The 18,619-nt window shown below is 39.5% G+C and overlaps 1 protein-coding gene across 1 annotated transcript; it reads left to right on the top strand.

Annotated features, from left to right (window-relative positions):
• The first annotated feature begins 38 nt into the window (after positions 1-38).
• Positions 39-10,634, top strand: LOC116308359 (uncharacterized). The gene is made up of 14 exons (XM_089030208.1): positions 39-230; positions 725-818; positions 1,208-1,281; positions 1,756-1,843; positions 2,633-2,796; positions 3,215-3,320; positions 4,058-4,149; positions 4,929-5,020; positions 5,666-5,810; positions 6,554-6,699; positions 7,035-7,059; positions 7,431-7,490; positions 8,089-8,161; positions 9,019-10,634. Exons 1-13 carry the CDS (start codon positions 207-209, stop codon positions 8,119-8,121), a joined length of 1,143 nt encoding a protein of 380 aa, XP_088886334.1. The 5' UTR covers positions 39-206; the 3' UTR covers positions 8,122-8,161; positions 9,019-10,634.
• The last annotated feature ends 7,985 nt before the right edge of the window (positions 10,635-18,619 follow it).

Raw genomic sequence — 18,619 nt, 5'->3', positions numbered from 1 at the left:
GACCACCTACTCTGATGTGTTAACTACATATATAAAATAGACATTCATGATTATTTCAAAGTGATCAAATCTCGAATCTTATACACATAGCCTACGTTCCTTTTGGTCAGCGACGAACCAAAACTCACTCTAATGTTACCCGAGAGGGTAAGTTTTGTCACTGACCTCCAAGCAGCATAATAAGACTGGTCTCAAAAAATATAAACATGTGCAATGTTGAACGAGAACAGGTGGGCCATTTTTATTTGTATTTTGTTTCTCTGTTTCGCTGTCTTAGTGGTATTTCTGATTGAAGTTACTCTCCATGAATTATATGCATATTTTGGAGGTAGTTTAGTGCATGTCTCGGAGTTTGTACCGACGAAGTTTTGGCTCCAACTGATGATCAAGATAACTTTTTAAGATGACTGACTCTGCTGGCAGAGTCTTCTTTTAATTTCTCCCGAGCAAAGAAATAAAATACTACACGACTTCTGCAGAGTCTCCTTTCTTTGTCTCGCTCGGGAGAAATTAAATGGAGACCCTGCCAGCAGGGCAGCTTACTATAAAACCGGGTATAAAAGCTTTAGTGTTTTAGGACTTTAAAGTAAAGGCTTTTTTTGATATTGGGGGATACAGTGTTAAATTATATTGCTTAACCAATTATCCATTTGCTTTTCAAGCTTGTATTGACACTTTGTTTTTATTTTAAGCTTATATATTTTTTAACTTTCGCTTCTTACAGTTGGGACAGTTGGCTACATGGTTGAGAGATCCCAAGGGTTTAATCATCAAAGACAGATATTATCATCTAAAACGATATCCAGTCTGTTTTGTTGGTAAGAGATTGTGGGGGTAAATGCATTAAAAGGATAGTAAGGTTCATTGATTATTTTTAAAGATTATACGTCGTGAATTTGTTGACTCAAGACCGAATATCAAAGTTGTCAAGAAGAAATGTTATACTTTGGACCGTTATTTACGACGGAAGGTTGTGTCGGTGTAGGGGGCACAGTGCTGGGGGGGGGGGGGGGGGGGGGGGGGGGGGGGGTGGGGGGGGTGGGGGGTTGGGATGGGAAAGATTGAGAAAATGGAAAAATGTTATTTGGTGGATTTGTTTAGTCTTAAAATAAATAATGAATTGTCATGAGGGCTATTTGTAAAATGTGAGGCAATGCATTTTTGAAAAGGTTGTTGAGTATTTAACTATAGTCATTTAAATAATCAGGTTCTGAGGCTGTTGATTGGTTGGTTAAGAATGGATATGCTGACAACAGAGAAGATGCTGTAAAAATTGGCCAGGTAGAATGTTTGCAGGAACAAATCTAATAATAATAAGTATTATGACAATTGGATAAATATTTCGTCCACCTTCACTTGCATAAAATATAATCCTGCTCTTATATACTTTTTTCTTTTCATCTTTTGGGCAAGGTTGCAGCTCAAAGAAGATCTAACCCAATTGAATGAATATAACAGAATGAGAAACAATGGAAACAAACCATTAAAACCAGTTGATTATTAAAACTATTGTTTGTTTTGGCAAATCTTGACCTCTCTTTTAAGAGGGTGTGATATTACGACAGCTTTTCCTTTTTCCTTTATTGTTTTTTTCCCCAAATTTAGAGGGTGTCACACATACTACCATTAAATTCATTATTCTATGCATACAACTCTCAACCCACATATTTATTTTAATGGAGGGAGGTAAACCCCTTTGCCCATGCAGGAAAACTTTATAATAAGGAATTTTTGGATTTTTTTGTGTGTTATCAGGACCTACTGGACATTGATCTGATACACCATGTTGTTGACGAACATCAGTTTGAGGACAGACCACTATTTTACAGGTTTAGACAAGATGGTAAGAAAAAATATACCACATAATACCAAGTGCCTTGCACTTGGTATATGTGCTCTATATAAATCTTAAATGATCTAGAAAAAAAATGACCCCTGGATCCACCATCCCACAACTCAAACAAAAAATTCAATGTAATTACTTTGCTAATTTGAATGTAATAAGCTCCCTCACATTCTGTAGTTTCAGAAATTATCCATACCTCCCATCCCACCCTCCCCCATGGAGGATTTTTTTAAGACCCCTCCTCTAACCCCAGAAATTCCAATTTTCTCACTAGCAAACTCTGTAATTTTGTTCTTACTCTGACACCCTCACCCCTTGGAAATTCAAAATTCCTCTGTGGGGGGCATGGATAATTTTTGAACTTCACATTATAACTAATAAGAATATGTGGATTGCGTAGCACTTATGAAATACAAGATATAGAAATATAGATAAGTTATAGTGCTTGGGAACAAGGTTATTCCAGGTGAAAGACCCTTGGAAATAAATTCGGAAAAATTAATCTCCGGCCTCACTGGGAATCAAACCCACGAACTTTGGAATTGTACTACTGATGATCTACCAGCTGAGCTAGAGGTCAGACTGAGAGCAGGCCAGGGTGAATTAGATGTTTGGTCGCGGTAATTATGATGCAAAGATGATCGAGAATATGTGGACCGCATAGCACTTATGAAATACAAGATATAGAAATATAGATGAGTTATAGTGCTTGGGAACGAGGTTATTCCAGGCGAAAGACCCTTGGAAATAAATTATAACTAATAATTATTGTGACTTAATTTTCAGATCCTCCAAAACAATCACCAGTAGGTCCAACAGTTGCGTCACTAAAGTCAGAATGTGGTACCAAGTCAAGTACAGCTCACAAGAAGGGATGGATGAGGTGGTCATCTTGCTACCTGGTACTTAAACAAGGTGGTGATACTTTGTATGAGTTTAGAACCGAACTGGTGAGGAGAAATGTTAATTAACTTCATACAAGAGGGTGTCATATTAGATACCTAACCAGCTCTGATCTGCAGCCTCCCCTTTCTATTCAGGATCCCTGTGGCAGCAAAGAGAGGAGAGATATTGGGGGGAGGAGGTATGGAGAGGGAAGGAGGGAGGAAGCCTCGAGGAGATAACCATATTCTCTTCTCTTACACTGGTATTAAGTGGAACTCTATTAAGTAGCACCCTTCCAATAGATAGTTTGTTGCATGTTCCTTACATTTTCTTCCCATGTTAATTTACTGTAAAATAAAACTCTGTTTAGCAGAGACCTTTATTAAGCAGGCAACAGGCATGGTCCCAAAGGAGTATACTTCAGAGAGGTGGCACTGTATTTAGTTGTTTTGTTGAATGTACTTGATGTTATCTTTTCCCTAGGATTCATCTCCTGTTAGAGCATACCCTATGAAGGATGCTGATCTCAAGTATGACAAGAATAACAAGAACTGCTTGGTGCTTTCTTTCCCAGACATTCAGTTGTCAGGTAAAGAAATAAATGAATAGACAGACACAGGGTTGTCAATAAAATTTTTGGTAGGTGGTTATGAAATTGAAATAGGCGGTAAACTGGAAATCACTGGAGCATGTAATCGAGGCATACTTGTGACCAGTCTTACTCTTCTCACATAAATTGTTGTAGTTTCGATTGCGTTGCAGTTTTCATAGTACAGCAACAGAGATTGGGTTAAAAAATTCATTTTATTCACACATTTTGCTAGTTTGGAGAACTTTAATCAAGATTTACAATTACATTGGGAAGTGGCTGAGTAGGTGGCTGAATTAGCAAGAGTAGAAGGTGGAATCTGACGGTTGCCGGCTTCTATTGAAAACCCTGCAGACAGACAGCCCCATGTCACACTTGTTTGCTTATGTATTTATACTTTTTTTGTTTTTTGTTGTTGTTGGTTTTTTGTTTGCTTCTCCTTTGTAAGTCAAGCATGAAAGCTTCTAAATGAGTGAATAAATGAATCAATAAATGAATGAATAAATGAAAAAGCAGATAAACAAACAAAGTAATGAAAAAGTAAACAAACAGATGAAAAATCAAGTAAACAAAAAAACAACAACAAACACCAGGCAATCAAGCAGAGAAATAAAAAAGCAACCAAACAATTAAACCAACCAGAAGACAAGCATGCATGCAAACAGGCTAGTAAACAAGTCAACGAGCCATCAAGGAGCAAATATACTATTTTTCACGTAATATCTTTTCCTTTCCAGCACTACATTTGTCATTAAAAACTGAAGATGAAATGTTGTCATGGACTAAAGCTTTTGCATCATCAGGTGTTGCTACTGGACAAATGGAAGAGGTACTGTAGTTATGTCTTGAGACTGCTTCACCTTGGAACTCTTGTTTCTCAATTTCAGACCACATGTCATTCCCTTGAGTATTATTCCTTTGTTTGGCAGGTTTGTTTACTTGACTCATTACGTTGTGCGGGGTGCATTTTCACTAATTAAGTTAACCAATCATCATAAGGAGTGAAAATAAAGCAATCAAGCTTGTCAAACCTGCTAGAAGTTTAACAGTAATGAGCATAAAAAATTGGTTGCTGGTGTGCTAAGTCTGCCCTCTCCTGATTGGCTATGGTTTTCATTATGTCTCATTATTGCTTTTTAAAACTTTCTTACAGTCAAAACAGATCAAGCTTACCCCCTAGGTTCTATTCATTGTTTCATTATTCGAATATTGTAATTAATTATTCTTTCTGAGAATAGGAAGACTCAGGATTCAAAATAATAAACGATTGGAACCTCGAATTCTGATTGGATTATTCCATATAAGGAATGCCATAACCCAAAATAACTGAAAATAGTTTGGTTCCAGAAATTCTACTTCCTGCCTTCTGGGAATATTTTTTGAAAGTTAAAAAAGAAATGAATCCCAAGCTAAAAGGGAGCCGAGAATAGCATCATAGGCCACCCTAAACTCATCTATTATCATAACTATCTATAAATGATGTGAGTTAAGGATTGTCAAGTGGTGGGAAATGGGAAATATGGAAAGCCACAGTGAAAAAAATTCTTTGGGAAGTTTTCAGGAGACTGAAAATTGTTGAACTTGTGGCTTGTGTTGTATTACCTGCAGGATGTCGATGATCAAATCAAGAATGCAAAGGATATTTTCTCTTTTGAGGCAAAAGACATAAACTACGACATGGTCAGACTTGATAGATACAGGTAAGCAGTAATGATGATGATGATGGTGGTGGTGATGATGATGATGATGGTGGTGATGATGATGATGATGGTGGTGATGATGGTGGGGTGATGATGATGGTGGTGGTGATGGGGATGATGATGATGATGGTGGTGGTGGTGATAGGGATGATGATGATGGTGGTGGTGGTGATGATGATGGTGGTGATGATGGTGGGGGTGATGATGGTGGTGATGGGGATGATGATGATGATGGTGGTGATGGGGATGATGATGATGATGGTGGTGATGGGGATGATGATGATGGTGGTGGTGGCGATAGTGATGATGTTGATGATATAAATGGTTATGATGGTGGTGGTTGAGACGGTAATGGTGGTGATGGTGATGAAGATGATGGTGATGATGATCGTGGTGATGATGGTGATGATAATGGTGGTGATGATGATGGTGGTGATGGTGGTGATGAAGATGATGGTTGTGATGATCGTGGTGATGATGGTGATGATAGTGGTGATGATGATGGTGGTGGTGATGGGGATGATGATGATGATGGTGGTGGTGGTGATAGGGATGATGATGATGGTGGTGGTGGTGATGGTGGTGATGATGATGATGATGATGATGATGATGGTCATGATAATGATTTTTTCTTTAAAATTGCAGAGGTTTTGTCACATTGATCGTGAATGTTGCCTCTTTTTGAGGTCTAACTCAAAAGAACTACACTCAGCTAGTGGAACTGCACTCCCGATATGCTGATAAAGGACTACGTATTTTGGCCTTCCCATGTAACCAATTTGGCTCACAGGTAGAATTATAATACCAAAAGTAACAAAGAAATAATGTAAACACTAGGAGTTCTTACACTGGGTAGCGTTCCTTTGCATGGAATTGTCTCTCAATCCACTTTTCGATTTGGACGTAATGTTTTCCCGTTTCAGACGACGTGTCATTCCCTAGAGTATCATTTCTTTGTTTAACAGTTGAGAATGAGAAGACACATGAATAAGGATACAAATCAAAACGCTTAATTCTCGGGAGAATGATACGTGATCGGAGAATAAATGTGGGACTTTGAGGCCCGTGGGGGGGGGGGGGGGGGGGGAGGGACTCCCTCATAAAAGGGGGCGGGGGTCCTCGTCGGAAATTCAGAGAATGACCCATAAAAGGGACCCGTATTTTAAGATGATGGGCGTGGCAGTGATTAAATTTCACCCCTAAGAGGGACCAATCAATAACGCATTTTTTTGCTTGGTTTCTCGATTTTATTTGCATCAAACGCCGTCTGTTCTAACGAATTTATGACGACGTCATGCATCATATACAAATCGCTTGCCTTTTTGTAGATCTTGTACCCTAAAAGGGACAACAAAATTCAGTTGGTGCGCATTCCCGTCGTTATCACCCTAAGCGGGACCAAAATCCTGATTTCAAACCCTAAAAGGGACGACGAGGACCCCCGGCCCCTTTCATAAGGGTGACAAGATAGAATGAACAATGCACAATGACTACTACCATTATTTGACGTAATAACGGCCGGCTTTTTTCTAGGAACCAGACCCTGAGCCTGTCATTAAGCAGTTTGCCGCTGGATTCAATGTTCAATTTGACATGTTTTCCAAGATTAAAGTGAATGGATCAAACGCTCTTCCACTGTACAAATATCTCAAGAGCGAACTCAAAGGAACGTTAGGCAGGTGAGTTTAATGATGATATTCGCTCGCTGCTGCCTACAAGTAACTACTTCCACACAAGGATGGCTTTAAGATTGGGTGCCCGTGGTAGAGACCCCTTTCATTTTTGCTGCGCATAATCGACAAAATGTAATTTTGTCGAGCATGCGTAGTAAGAACTTTCATTGAGCATGCGTAGCAAGAATGACAGGGCTTTGGGGTCGAGAGGAAACTGAGGTTGTTTTGGGTATACACAGGAAACCCATTCTGAAGCTTTTCGTAGATTTGGATTTTAATAAATGTCTTTCACGCGGAAAAATGCCTGTTATAATATTTTATTCTTCCGTTTCTCTTCGCAGTTTTATCAAATGGAATTTTGCTAAGGTGAGGCAAAGGCCCTGATAACATTCTCGTTTTCTCTCCAGTTTCCAATCTTTAACCTTCAAAGTCATACCCTGCAACAACCTCGCAAGCTGATCTAAATCAGTGCACGGCTAACTCACACGTCTACCCTGAAAAAAACTGACCCGTGGGCTGATCGAAGTCAGGGCACTGCTAACTCACAGATCAAACCCTGAAACAACCTCTGGGCTGATCTAAGTCAGGGCACTGCTAACTCACAGATCAAACCCTGAAACAACCTCTGGGCTGATCTAAGTCAAGGCATGGCTAACTCACAGATCAAACCCTGAAACAACCTCTGGGTAGATCTAAGTCAGGGCACGGTGAAAACGTTCTTTCTTTTATCAAAACAGTTCTTATGTAATCGGGATGGCAAACCAGTCAAGAGATATGCACCCACAGTAGGTCCTCTGGTAAGTCTTCTCGCGTGTATCCAAAACAAAGTAAACCTCATGTCACCTCATTATAAAAATGGTATGATATAAAATTATAGGTGCTGAACAGTGGAGGGTCGAGAGGATAATTAATTGATGAATTAATTGATAGTCAATCATCGTTATTGACATCCTTATTATTAACATCATCATCACCATCATCGTCATCATCCTCGTCACCAGGGCCATCATCTTAGTCATCGTCGTCATCACCAACAGGGCCATCATTATCATCATCATCATCATCAATAACATCATCAATATCATCATCATCCTCATTACCAGGGCCGTCATCATCATGATCATCCTCATCGTCATCATCACCAGGGCCTTCATCACCATCATCATCAATATCATCATCATCATCATCACCAGGGCCGTCATCATCATCATCATCATCACCAGGGACCATCATCATCGTCATCGTCATTAATGAATTACTGATAACAAAGATATAAGCTCTACAAACTGCTATCAGCGGAGTACATATTACAGCCTGGCAAGCAGTTTCCGATCTTAGCTAATGCTAGCAATTCATTGTGGGCAAGTTTTTGCTAATGTTTGGTTATGTTTGTAGGATCTGGCTGGAGACATTGAAGAACTTCTTTAGTAATGCCGCCAGAATACAAGGATATATGCAAGCCATTTCAGTAAGGCAAGGTTCAAGACGTACTAGAATATATTATGAGTATAATGCTGCCCACTGGACTACTTAGACGATACGACGGCCATCTTGACAGGGCGGGGGGTGGGGTGGGGGTGGGGTGTGGGGGGCGGGGGGGGCCAAAAACAAAACAAAGATGACTGAAAATATATAGAGTTTCGTGTATTTGTCTTTCTTTTATGGGTAAAGGTCATCGATGTGCCGTCCTAATTTATTTATTTTTAGTTGTTGTATTCTCTTGTGGTGGGCTGTTAATATCAATCGACGTCATTACTATAGCAAAGCTTTATTTGTCCTCTCGACGCTCCATAGTGCTTTGCGATCCAAGATGGCCGCCGTATCGCGAGAGAAGTCCATTGGGACAATGCAGCTTATTACTTATTTCACCTGGTGGGGAAGGGAGATGATTTTTGAACTGATCTCCCCAAGAGCCACTATCCTTTTTAAATATATAATTATCGATGAAATATCTATTTTTCTCTTTTACTAAAAAGTGTTAGATTGAAGGCATTTAACCCGTGAAATATAAAATATTAGTCAACGTGTAATAGTCAAATAGGTACACAAACAGGTTTAATGACTTCACTCTATCTGCACATGTGAGGATCAAATACTACATGATATTTTCACATGTGAAAATAACACCATTGGTAAGAATTCCTACGAATCGTAGCATTAAATCAGTAAATATCCACTAAAATCGTATTTCATTGAGAATTATATATTTAACAGAATATTAGACCCAAAGTATAGCTAGAGTATAGCCAAATTGTCTAAAATACATGTGAATCCCACAGGCGATAGGTAATGACTGATTCCTAAATAGCATTATTGTTCTTTCAGTCAAATCACTGATAACCTGTTTCCAAGCATCAATGTTACCAACGTAAGATGTGCCAGGAAACTGCGATTATCGTTGTCGGTCAACATTGATCTAAGGTTAATTGAGATCAGAGGTCTATTTGAATGGTAGTGGAACTATACATTTGTTTCCATTTTATATTTATCCAAAATGAAAATCCCTCACGGGCTGGAGAAGGTGACACAGGAATCCCACGCATCATTATGGTCTGCTATTCTCGATGTGCGGGCTAAAGGCACATCAAGACACTACAAAGTTGTGCTGTCGATTTCTTTGAATGACGATCAGCTCGAAAACTGTCATTTTTCAGCGGGACTGATCTGATGTGTGCAGGAAGGAAGAAAACAGCCACTTTGAGTGTATTTTCTTTGTTTTGCCAAAGTGAATTCCATTTATTTTGGTGAAACAAGACAGCCTTCTTGGTCACGTGACCATGTTTGTGGTTGTCACGTGACCATGTGCGTGGTGTTCACGTGACCATGTGAATGGTGGTCACGTGACAATGTGCGTGGTGGTCACGTGGCCATGTGAATGGTGGTCACGTGACCATGCGTTTGTAGCCATGCGCGTGCTCAGCCCGAATCACACGAAAAAGTGAGAACTTGATCTTACATTAGTCAAGAATGACTGAGGATAGATAAATATCCTTTATTTCCTCATTTCGAATTGCCTCATAAATAAATACTCAGTTCATTTATCTCATTAAGACATTTTAGGGTGAAGTGCGGTTAATATTTTTCCCCGTCATGGCGAGACAAAATACAAAGTTACTCTAAAATGTCTAATAAGAAGTTACTTTTTATCATTCAGATTTTTACTTTTTATCAAAAAAGTAGGGCTTCTAAACAAAAGTTTTTCTTTGAACCAGCTTTCAAAAACCATTTCGTTTTTTGCCGTACAAAATAACCTAGAGTACAAATATCGCATGATATTTGTACTCGCCCCAGACTTTCTCCTGCTATATGCGGTCATACTGCTGAGTGTAGTTAGATGGTCAAATACGTTCATCTGGTATGCCAAACATGGATATCACAATAATAGTATGAATAAAAGTAAAATTAACAAAATTTTTATATCGTAGAAGCGGCTCAAATGCGAGTTGAAGCACAAACAATCACAAAAAGTCAAAATACCTTGTACAAGAGACTTCAAAATTCGTAGCAGTAATTTTTAGTTAAAAATTTTTTTTTTCACAGCTATTTGTGCTACGTGCGCGTCCCACATCAGCTGTTAATCTCGGGGCTAAGACCCTAATTATTTCATTCATTCGTTTTAATTGCCATTAATCCGTTTTAATATCCCGTCGCAAGAGTCATCATATTGTAAGATCCTGATCAGGTCTTCCTATGCCGACTTTTACTAATATTCAGCTTTGGTACTGTTTACATTCCATTTATTTATTGCCAGAGGCATTTCCTCAATATAGTCATGATCATCGTATGGTTTTCAATCATTGTACTCGACCTTTTTTCTCGCTGACCAGTAATAAAATATTAAGTTATTGGCTTTTCCTTCTCTGTAGCCTCGGGGAAGTGTCGAGACGGTCTCCGAGACAGTTCGATAAATCAGTCGCATTAAAGACTTGTATAAAATTAAATACGCTCTAATCACTTGTCATACTCAAACGACGGTCGAAAAAAAGCCTTCAAGCTTTCAAATCGTATCCATACCCTGAAGTACCTCTGGGAAGGTCTAGGCCAGGGCATGGCTAACTCACAGATCAGTTGAACCCTGAAACAAACTCTGGGTAGATCTAAGTCAGGGCACGACTAACTCACAGATCGAACACTGAAACAACCTCTGGGCTGATCTAAGTCAGGGCACTGCTAACTCACAGATCAAACCCTGAAACAACCTCTGGGCTGATCTAAGTCAGGGCATGGTTAACTCACAGATCAAACCCTGAAACAACCTCTGGGCTGATCTAAGTCAGGGCACTGCTAACTCACAGATCAAACCCTGAAACAACCTCTGGGCTGATCTAAGTCAGCGCATGGTTAACTCACAGATCCAATCCTGAAACATCCTCTGGGCTGATGGAAGTCAGGGCATGGCTAACTCACAGCTGGAACCCTGAAACAACCTCTGGGCTGATGTAAGTCAGGGCATGGCTAACTTACAGGATTGAACCCTTAAACAACCTCTGAGCTGATCTAAGTCAGGGCACGGCTAACTCACAGCTGGAACCCTGAAACAACCTCTGGGTTGATGTAAGTCAGGGCATGGCTAACTCTGATCAAAGTCGGGGCACGGTCCTCACAGATCGAAGTTCAGAGGAAGTCTAGTACCGACCACATGGAGCATAGGATTATGCGATTGATTTTTTTTAGGAGACAATATCTTTGATTCTACAAAAAGGTGTGTTTCTAATTTTTTGGGAATTAAATACTTAGGAAGTCAAGGATTTTTCTTGCCATCTAAAAATGACAATAAATATGCACAGTTTCGAATCATGAATTGAAATTTGTAAACACTAGAGTTATACTCTGAGTTATACTGTAGAGTTCTCTTACGAAACCTTCAAATTTCAAAATACTTGGACTCGTTCAAGTATATATTTTCAGTAAAGAAGCCAAGTCTTATTCCAATATTCCAATCTTAGCATTCCATTTCAGACACTGGTAATTTATTTTTAGTGACGAAGTAGAAAGATGTAGAACTTATTCATGACGTTTCTAGTTATATGGGATCTTTGGGCCTTTTATAAGTCTTGTTTGGCCAAAATCAGGCACAGTCACGCTGGATCACGCACGGTAAGGAGAGTGTCACGCGACTCACGCGACTCACGCCATGATAACGCTAGTTTGGTTCGTCTCGCCACGTACGCAAGTTGAAACATGATGCCTTCAGTTTTGCTATAAGAGTATTTTGCCTTCACAATTGATGATAGAATAACGAAAGTAACAGTCCAGACAAAGTAAGAAAAAAAAAAAAAATCAGTTGAAGTCACTGTCATGCCGTTCTAGTTTAAAAAAAAAATGTCGAACAACCCCCTGCTATTATTTAAGATCTTTGTATCAATTTATGTGAGGAATTTCGGTCTTTCGTGGGCTTAACCTACCTCTTTGTAAACACCCCCTGGTGCTTGCCCTTCATCACTTCGGTATAATATCCGTATTGTCTTTGAATTCTATTTTAATCGTGGCACGTTTAGGAATTCCCTTTTTAGATCTATGGGTTTTTATTCCTCTATTAATTACGCAAAGAATTCAAATCCTATTTTATCCGGAAATATTTGACAAGCTAATACTGATTAGATTCCGAGATTCACTCAACCAGTGGGGTTGTGTTTACATTCCCGTTTATAGGTTAAGAATGGTTTTTGGAGTCTCTCGTCTCATCTTCCTGCTAGCTTGGCGCCAGTGTGTCGTCTCTCCTAGCGAGCCCAGTACAAACACTCTGCGTGCGACACTAAATATTTGTAGAGATCATTGGCCTATACAGTGCAGATATTTCTCGCCCACTTAGCTACTGAGATAGCGTCAAGCACATCACAGTCAATTCACAGTTTACTCGTTTAGATAAAATCTCAACGCAACAGATGTGGCCGGTGACAAGGATTAACCCATTCCATCGAGATAAATCGATATAGAGTTGGTAGTTTTCTTTTGAGAAAAGCATAAAATATTTACAAAGTGCAAAACAATTGAATATTTACGAGTAGATGCTAAATTCCTCTCTAAGCGTCCAAAAATAGAGTGAGTTCGTGGGAGGTACGAATCAAATCAAAATAAATGAATATTTCAAGAACATTCGCAGTATGTCTAAACACTGCGTAATCTGTCTCTGCTGCCATCACAGCAGCGTCCATTCTTTCTGTGGCATAGGACAGCATGGATGAATGAGAGAAATATTCCAAGTCGGTTTATGTACGTGCTGTAGCTTGACATGATTCTGGCTTCACTAGACCAAAAACTACAGCCAGTAACCGGCCGAGTATATAATGGATGCTATGCCTACTTCCGATAACTTCAATATAACAATAGAGTCACCACGGGATTATTACGCTGTTGACGTCTTCCGAAATTCTGAATACTGATACTGAAAAAAATTCATGAAAGAAACATTAATAGAAAAACTATACAAATTTATGGCGATAAATAATTTTCTCATTCCACCAAAGTAGTCACGACAGTGTTCCTAGAATATAAGTAGGCGCATAAGAAATAGAATAAGAAGAGGAATAGGGAAAAAAGTGGCTTCGCCGTGCCCTGTGTGAGAGAGTAAGAGTGAGTTAGCCCTGCATTTATTTGATCATCACAGAGGTTGTTTCAGGGTTTTATCTGTGAGTTAGCCATATACCCGTGACTTAGATCAGCCCAGAGGTTGTTTCAGTGTTTAATCTGTGAGTTAGCCGTGCCCTGACTTGAGGTCGGCCCAGAGGTTGTTTCATGGTTCAATCCGGGTACTCTTGCCCGTTTAGGGTAGGGATGTGCCGCTGAGCCCTCTGAACCCTGACCCTATTCCCATGTATTCCAGAGTGAAAACGCTGAAATTCATACCCTGTTCCAGAGCAAGATTGCTGAAAATCATACCCTGTTCCGGTAGTGCAAAAATAGATACCCTGTTTCAGAGAGGAGAGAGCGTGATTTCGTATACCCTGTCCCAGAGCGAGATCGATTTTATATACCCTGTTCCAGAGTGAAATCGCTGAAAACCATACCCTGTTTGGCGGCACGTACCCGTATAGCGAATATAGCGCAGTACCCCCCCCCCCCCCCCCCCGTACATACCATAGTTAGCCGTGACCTGACTTAGACCAGCCCAGAGGATGTTTCAGGGTTTGATCTGCAAGTTAGCCATGCCCTAACTTTGATCCGCCCAGAGGTTGTTTAGAGTTCAATCCGGTCAGTTAGCCATGCCCTTTGATCAGCCCAAAGGTTTTTTCAGGATTACATACTATGGTTAGCCATGCCCTGACTTAGATCATTCCAGACCCATGCACTGCAAAAACCGTAAGTAAATCGCTTATAACATTTCTCAGAAATCAATTGTTATGAAGTTGATATGCATTTTGATATCCGCGTAGGAGATGTACTCCTAGACTTAATAGGTAACGAATAGGAATGACATTTTTGGATGGTTCTTTTCAAATTTTCTTAACGCTTTTTCTTTTCTTTAACCACTTTCTTCTTGCGCCTTATTCTTCCTTCGTTCGTTCGAGTTCGTTACTTTCTTTTATTTCTTTCCATTCTCCCCTCATTTTTCATTCATTCATTCATTCATTCATTCATTTTCTTTTTTTTCTTTCATTTTTTCATTCATTTATTAATTCTTTCATTCATATTTTTCCGTTCTAGTAGTGCATGGGTCTAATCCTTCCATTCTCCCCGCGTCCAGCACTGATCGGCATTTTATCCTATAAACTAACCATGTTTCTCTATCACCATAGAAACAATGCAGCCATAATCGCCAGACGGTTTTATGACGGAAATTGTAGTTTTGCTCCAAACAAAGCAATATGATAAAAAAAAGGACAAAAAGTCCAGTACAAGAGGGTTTGTATTGAACTCACTGTGCGACTGAATTACTTACGAAAATAAGATTAAAAATCGTCGCCGATTATCATTTTGAGTTATAAAGTCCAAAGCCGATAAAGTGGGAGATCAAAATTTAATTCAATGTGAGTTATATTGTTCTTCGAATGTAGTTAGTCCACTTGTTATTGATTCCAGTTCATTTAGTGTGCCTTGGAGTAATTCATTCATTCATGGATCAACGCAATGCCTTAGCTAATGTGGCCTTCTTACTTAACCAATACTGACCGCCGATCGAGACCGCCTATATGCCTTAGTCCAATCTCACGAACCCGAAACTGAGCAAATTTTCTAGCGACACCACATAATTGCTTTCATAAAGCGAGTAAAGTTTTTTATAATCCCAAAGCCATAACAAAAGTTAAGTTTCATAAGTCATTTTTCTTCTAAAGAACGATTCTTGATTTTTCTCACAACATCAAAGCGAAAGCAAAAGCGATGATTTACCAAGCGAAAATCAATAACAAGAACAAAACTGCTGAAACGATAAGTGATTTGAAAGGCATAAGATGGACTCACGGAGATCAATATTAACCACAAATGATATTTATCACATTGAATTTGGAAAAAAACCCGTGTGAAGTGGTTTACTCTATATCATTGGGGAACCATTAGAATGGTTTCCGTTATACCACCGGATCGCACAGAAGAAAAAAATATACTGTACGAATAAAGAAATTAGGCTGTGTAAACACTATCTCGTTTTTATTGCTTTTAGTCTTGAATAGCGCTCGCCTCACCAAAAGTGTCGGCCTTATCTTGTTATTGTGTACGCTCAAAGCCATACTCTTGCCTCTGAGTTAAAAACGAAAAACGTATGCATTTAAAAAGGCCTTCGTCGAACAGAAAGCGCGAACTTGAACACAGTCAATCAGTTTCCCACGCGCGCTATCTCTTGATCAACAACGCTTGATAACTCTGTTTTTCTCCTCAATAACGACAGCTTTTTCCGTCCCAATCTCGAGTGAATACTGCTCGAATGTCTTAGATAGTTTTGTTTGAGCATTCAGTCCCGGAAATCATAACACACTCAAAATTAGATAACTGGGATGAAGACAGTTCCTTGCAGTGGAAACAAACTTTACGTCAAGTGCTGAGTCCTGACTTACTTTTGTTTGGATGTGAATCGTCGGATGCGTCAAGTTAGGCTTTCAGATGGATTGACAAAATTTATCAGCACAGCTGCCATCGTTCAAACTTTGTAGCGAAGGCCAAGCTGAGGTAGAGCAGCCAAAACATTATGCCGATGCGAACTTACCAACACGACTAAAACACAACCAAGTTTTCCGAGTAGTGCACGAGTGCACTGACTTTTTTCATGATCTTTCTTGCCAATAAAGATAATTCAAACCGTTTGTAGAGAAAGACTACTATGTAAAGCAGCCAATCTTATGGCGATGTCAACGAGCTTACCAACACTGACGACCAAAACACAAAAAAAAAACTCCCGAGCAGCGCAAGAGTAAAAAGTAGTCCTGACGTTTCACATGAAATTTCTGGCTAAGAACGATAGTTTAAGATTTGTAGGGAAAGACAACTAAGTAGAGCAGCCAAGCTTACCAACACGATCAAAACAGCACCAAGGCTCCCCAGTAGCGCACGGCGAGTAAAAATTAGTCTTGACTTTTTCATACAATTTCTTGCGGCAAGAACGACATATAGTCCAGACTTTGTAGAGAAAGATTGCTAAGTGGTCCTAAGTAGAGCAAGCTTATGCCGATAGTGCCAGCAAGCTTACCAACATCCACCAAAACTCACCGCACAATGCAAGTTTGAGTACTGATTTTTTAGTTAAAATTTTCGCGTCACTGAGGAAGTTACGCAAGGCTACAAAGTGGTTAATTTATTTTGCTAAGGTTTGGTTCACAAATCCGCTGTTACATCATAATTATCATAATATTATTATAATACTTTCAGCAAAAATGTTCATAAGTGCGATGCCATAGTTTCTGGACTTTTCTGCAAATTTCAAGTCCTTCTCTAGAAGCTAAACCAAACTGGGATTCACAATATAACTTAGCGAAAAATTATTGGTTCTTTTCAAAACGCTGGCTATTTCAAAGTTAGGATATAAAATTGATTTGTAGAAGAGCTAAGTTCAAGTTCACTTTACAAAATTTTCTTCGGGTTTCTTGTTCTTTTTTGTCGTAATTTCTAGTCATCTCAGCTCCCTAAAATGAATTTCTCTACTATTTATTCATTCGTCAGTCCTAGACTATGAAGTTTTAGAAAATTATTTTTTCTTAAGGCCGCTTTAGACGATACGATTTTCGCCTATAACTATCGTATACAACACGCTCGTGTCTGTCGTAGGCGAGTTGTAGGCTTGATTTATACGCTACGACTCGAGTCGTATAGGATGGCGCGAGAGTGTTGTATACAATAGTTGTAGGCGAAAATCGTACCGTCTAAACCGGCCTTTGGGATATATTATCTTGTGTATGAGAACACATATGAAATATATGCTCTTGTATCAAATTGTAGTAAGGGAGAGTACAGGCATGTATCATACTCTCATGAGCCACCATTACTGCGATTTGATTGGTGGAAAAAAGATGCGCTAACGAAAAACTGTTAACCCTGTCTAACATAGCATGCTGTTAAAGGCCGGCGATGCCAGGCACAGCAGTCCACGTACTCGCCTATCAGTAGAGTTAGTTAGATCTCTCCCTTGATTCGAGGGTTTTTCACCTAACTCACTTAATATTCCAATGCAATCTGTGAATTAGCTTATCAGTTCTTTAAGGGTTCGATCTGTGAGTTAGCCGCGCCCCGTGACTTAGATCAACACTCGATCAGTCAGATAGCAGCGTACTGATTTAGATCAGCCCAAAGGTTGTATCAGGGCTCTACTAATGAAACTGTTTTTATTCATTGCTTCATTGCTTTACCAAACCGAGTTGCTACAAGTTTATTAGCGCAATGGCTATGAAGTCGGGCTAGCCTCGAACACTTTAGAGACGAGGACGATTTTAGTGGTTGAAGCCGACTTGTGTTTGGTGTACAGAATAGCCTACGTGCAGCCGAACTAACTATACGAGAGAAAAGTCCGGCTGCACGCAGGCTATGTACAGAACGGTCGTAGCTGGTCGTTTAGGCGTTGGTTGCGAACTCCGCACTCAAAACACTGTACCAATATTTCTTTTTCGTCTACTCTTTTGTTAGCGCCCATAATAAACGAAGTCAAAGAGTCGGTTCTTCCTCTACACGGAGCGCGCACTTGTAGTCGTAATTGACAGCACTTGAATTGGACATGATAAATCGGTTATTAGACCATGCGGTGCCCCTCCCAGCCCTCCCCTTTCGCTAATTAGCAATAACATGTCGTTTATTTTCATTCTCGGAAATGTATATATTAGTATTACTTTACATGGCATTCATGAAACCATTAGAAAATTCAATTATTTTGCATTTTTTTTTTAAAGATCCATTTTCGTTTTCATTCCCCATTTTTGTTTCACTTTTCAGTGTTTTTCATTCATTTGTTCTAAGAAACGTGTTTTTGAGCTGTTTGCGAAGGTCGGAAACCATGTAAGTGGACAGCCAAGTCTAATACCTCGACGGAAATCATTTGAGTGCACAGTTCGGTTACTCCAACGGAAGGCATTTGAGTGCACGCCTATTTACATCCACAGGCTAATATCGGTGTTTTTCACCCAAATTTCTCACGAAATGACTATAATTCGATTTATAATGCCCTGAAGAGTCACTAGAAGAACAGGTTTTTGTCGCGAAAACGTTTGATTACAGAAGTGAACCTGAATACTCTTGGACGCTTGAAAGACTCAGGAACAAACTCTTTTCTTTTGATATTTAAATTTGGCTTGTTTGGTACGAGTATCAAGGAAGCTGGCTGACGTCGATCTTCAAGTGGGAAAAAATAAACCTTGGTTGTTATTGAGTCCTGCTTCAAAGTAATTGACGCATGAAAAGAATATTGTATTTTTTATTAGTTCGTAGAATACAATATCTCATCCAAAAGAAACATTATTTTCCACACAGTAGTAGAGAAAAGGCTGCTTAACAAATAAGACAATGAAAGGGC

Source organism: Actinia tenebrosa, unplaced genomic scaffold, assembly GCF_029948245.1.
Source record: "Actinia tenebrosa isolate PJP-AT-01 unplaced genomic scaffold, QUT_ActTen_1.0 PGA_scaffold15__27_contigs__length_11533743, whole genome shotgun sequence".
Taxonomy (NCBI): domain Eukaryota; kingdom Metazoa; phylum Cnidaria; class Anthozoa; order Actiniaria; family Actiniidae; genus Actinia; species Actinia tenebrosa.
The sequence above is the reverse complement of the archived record's forward strand: the minus strand, read 5'-3'. Positions and strand labels throughout refer to the sequence as shown.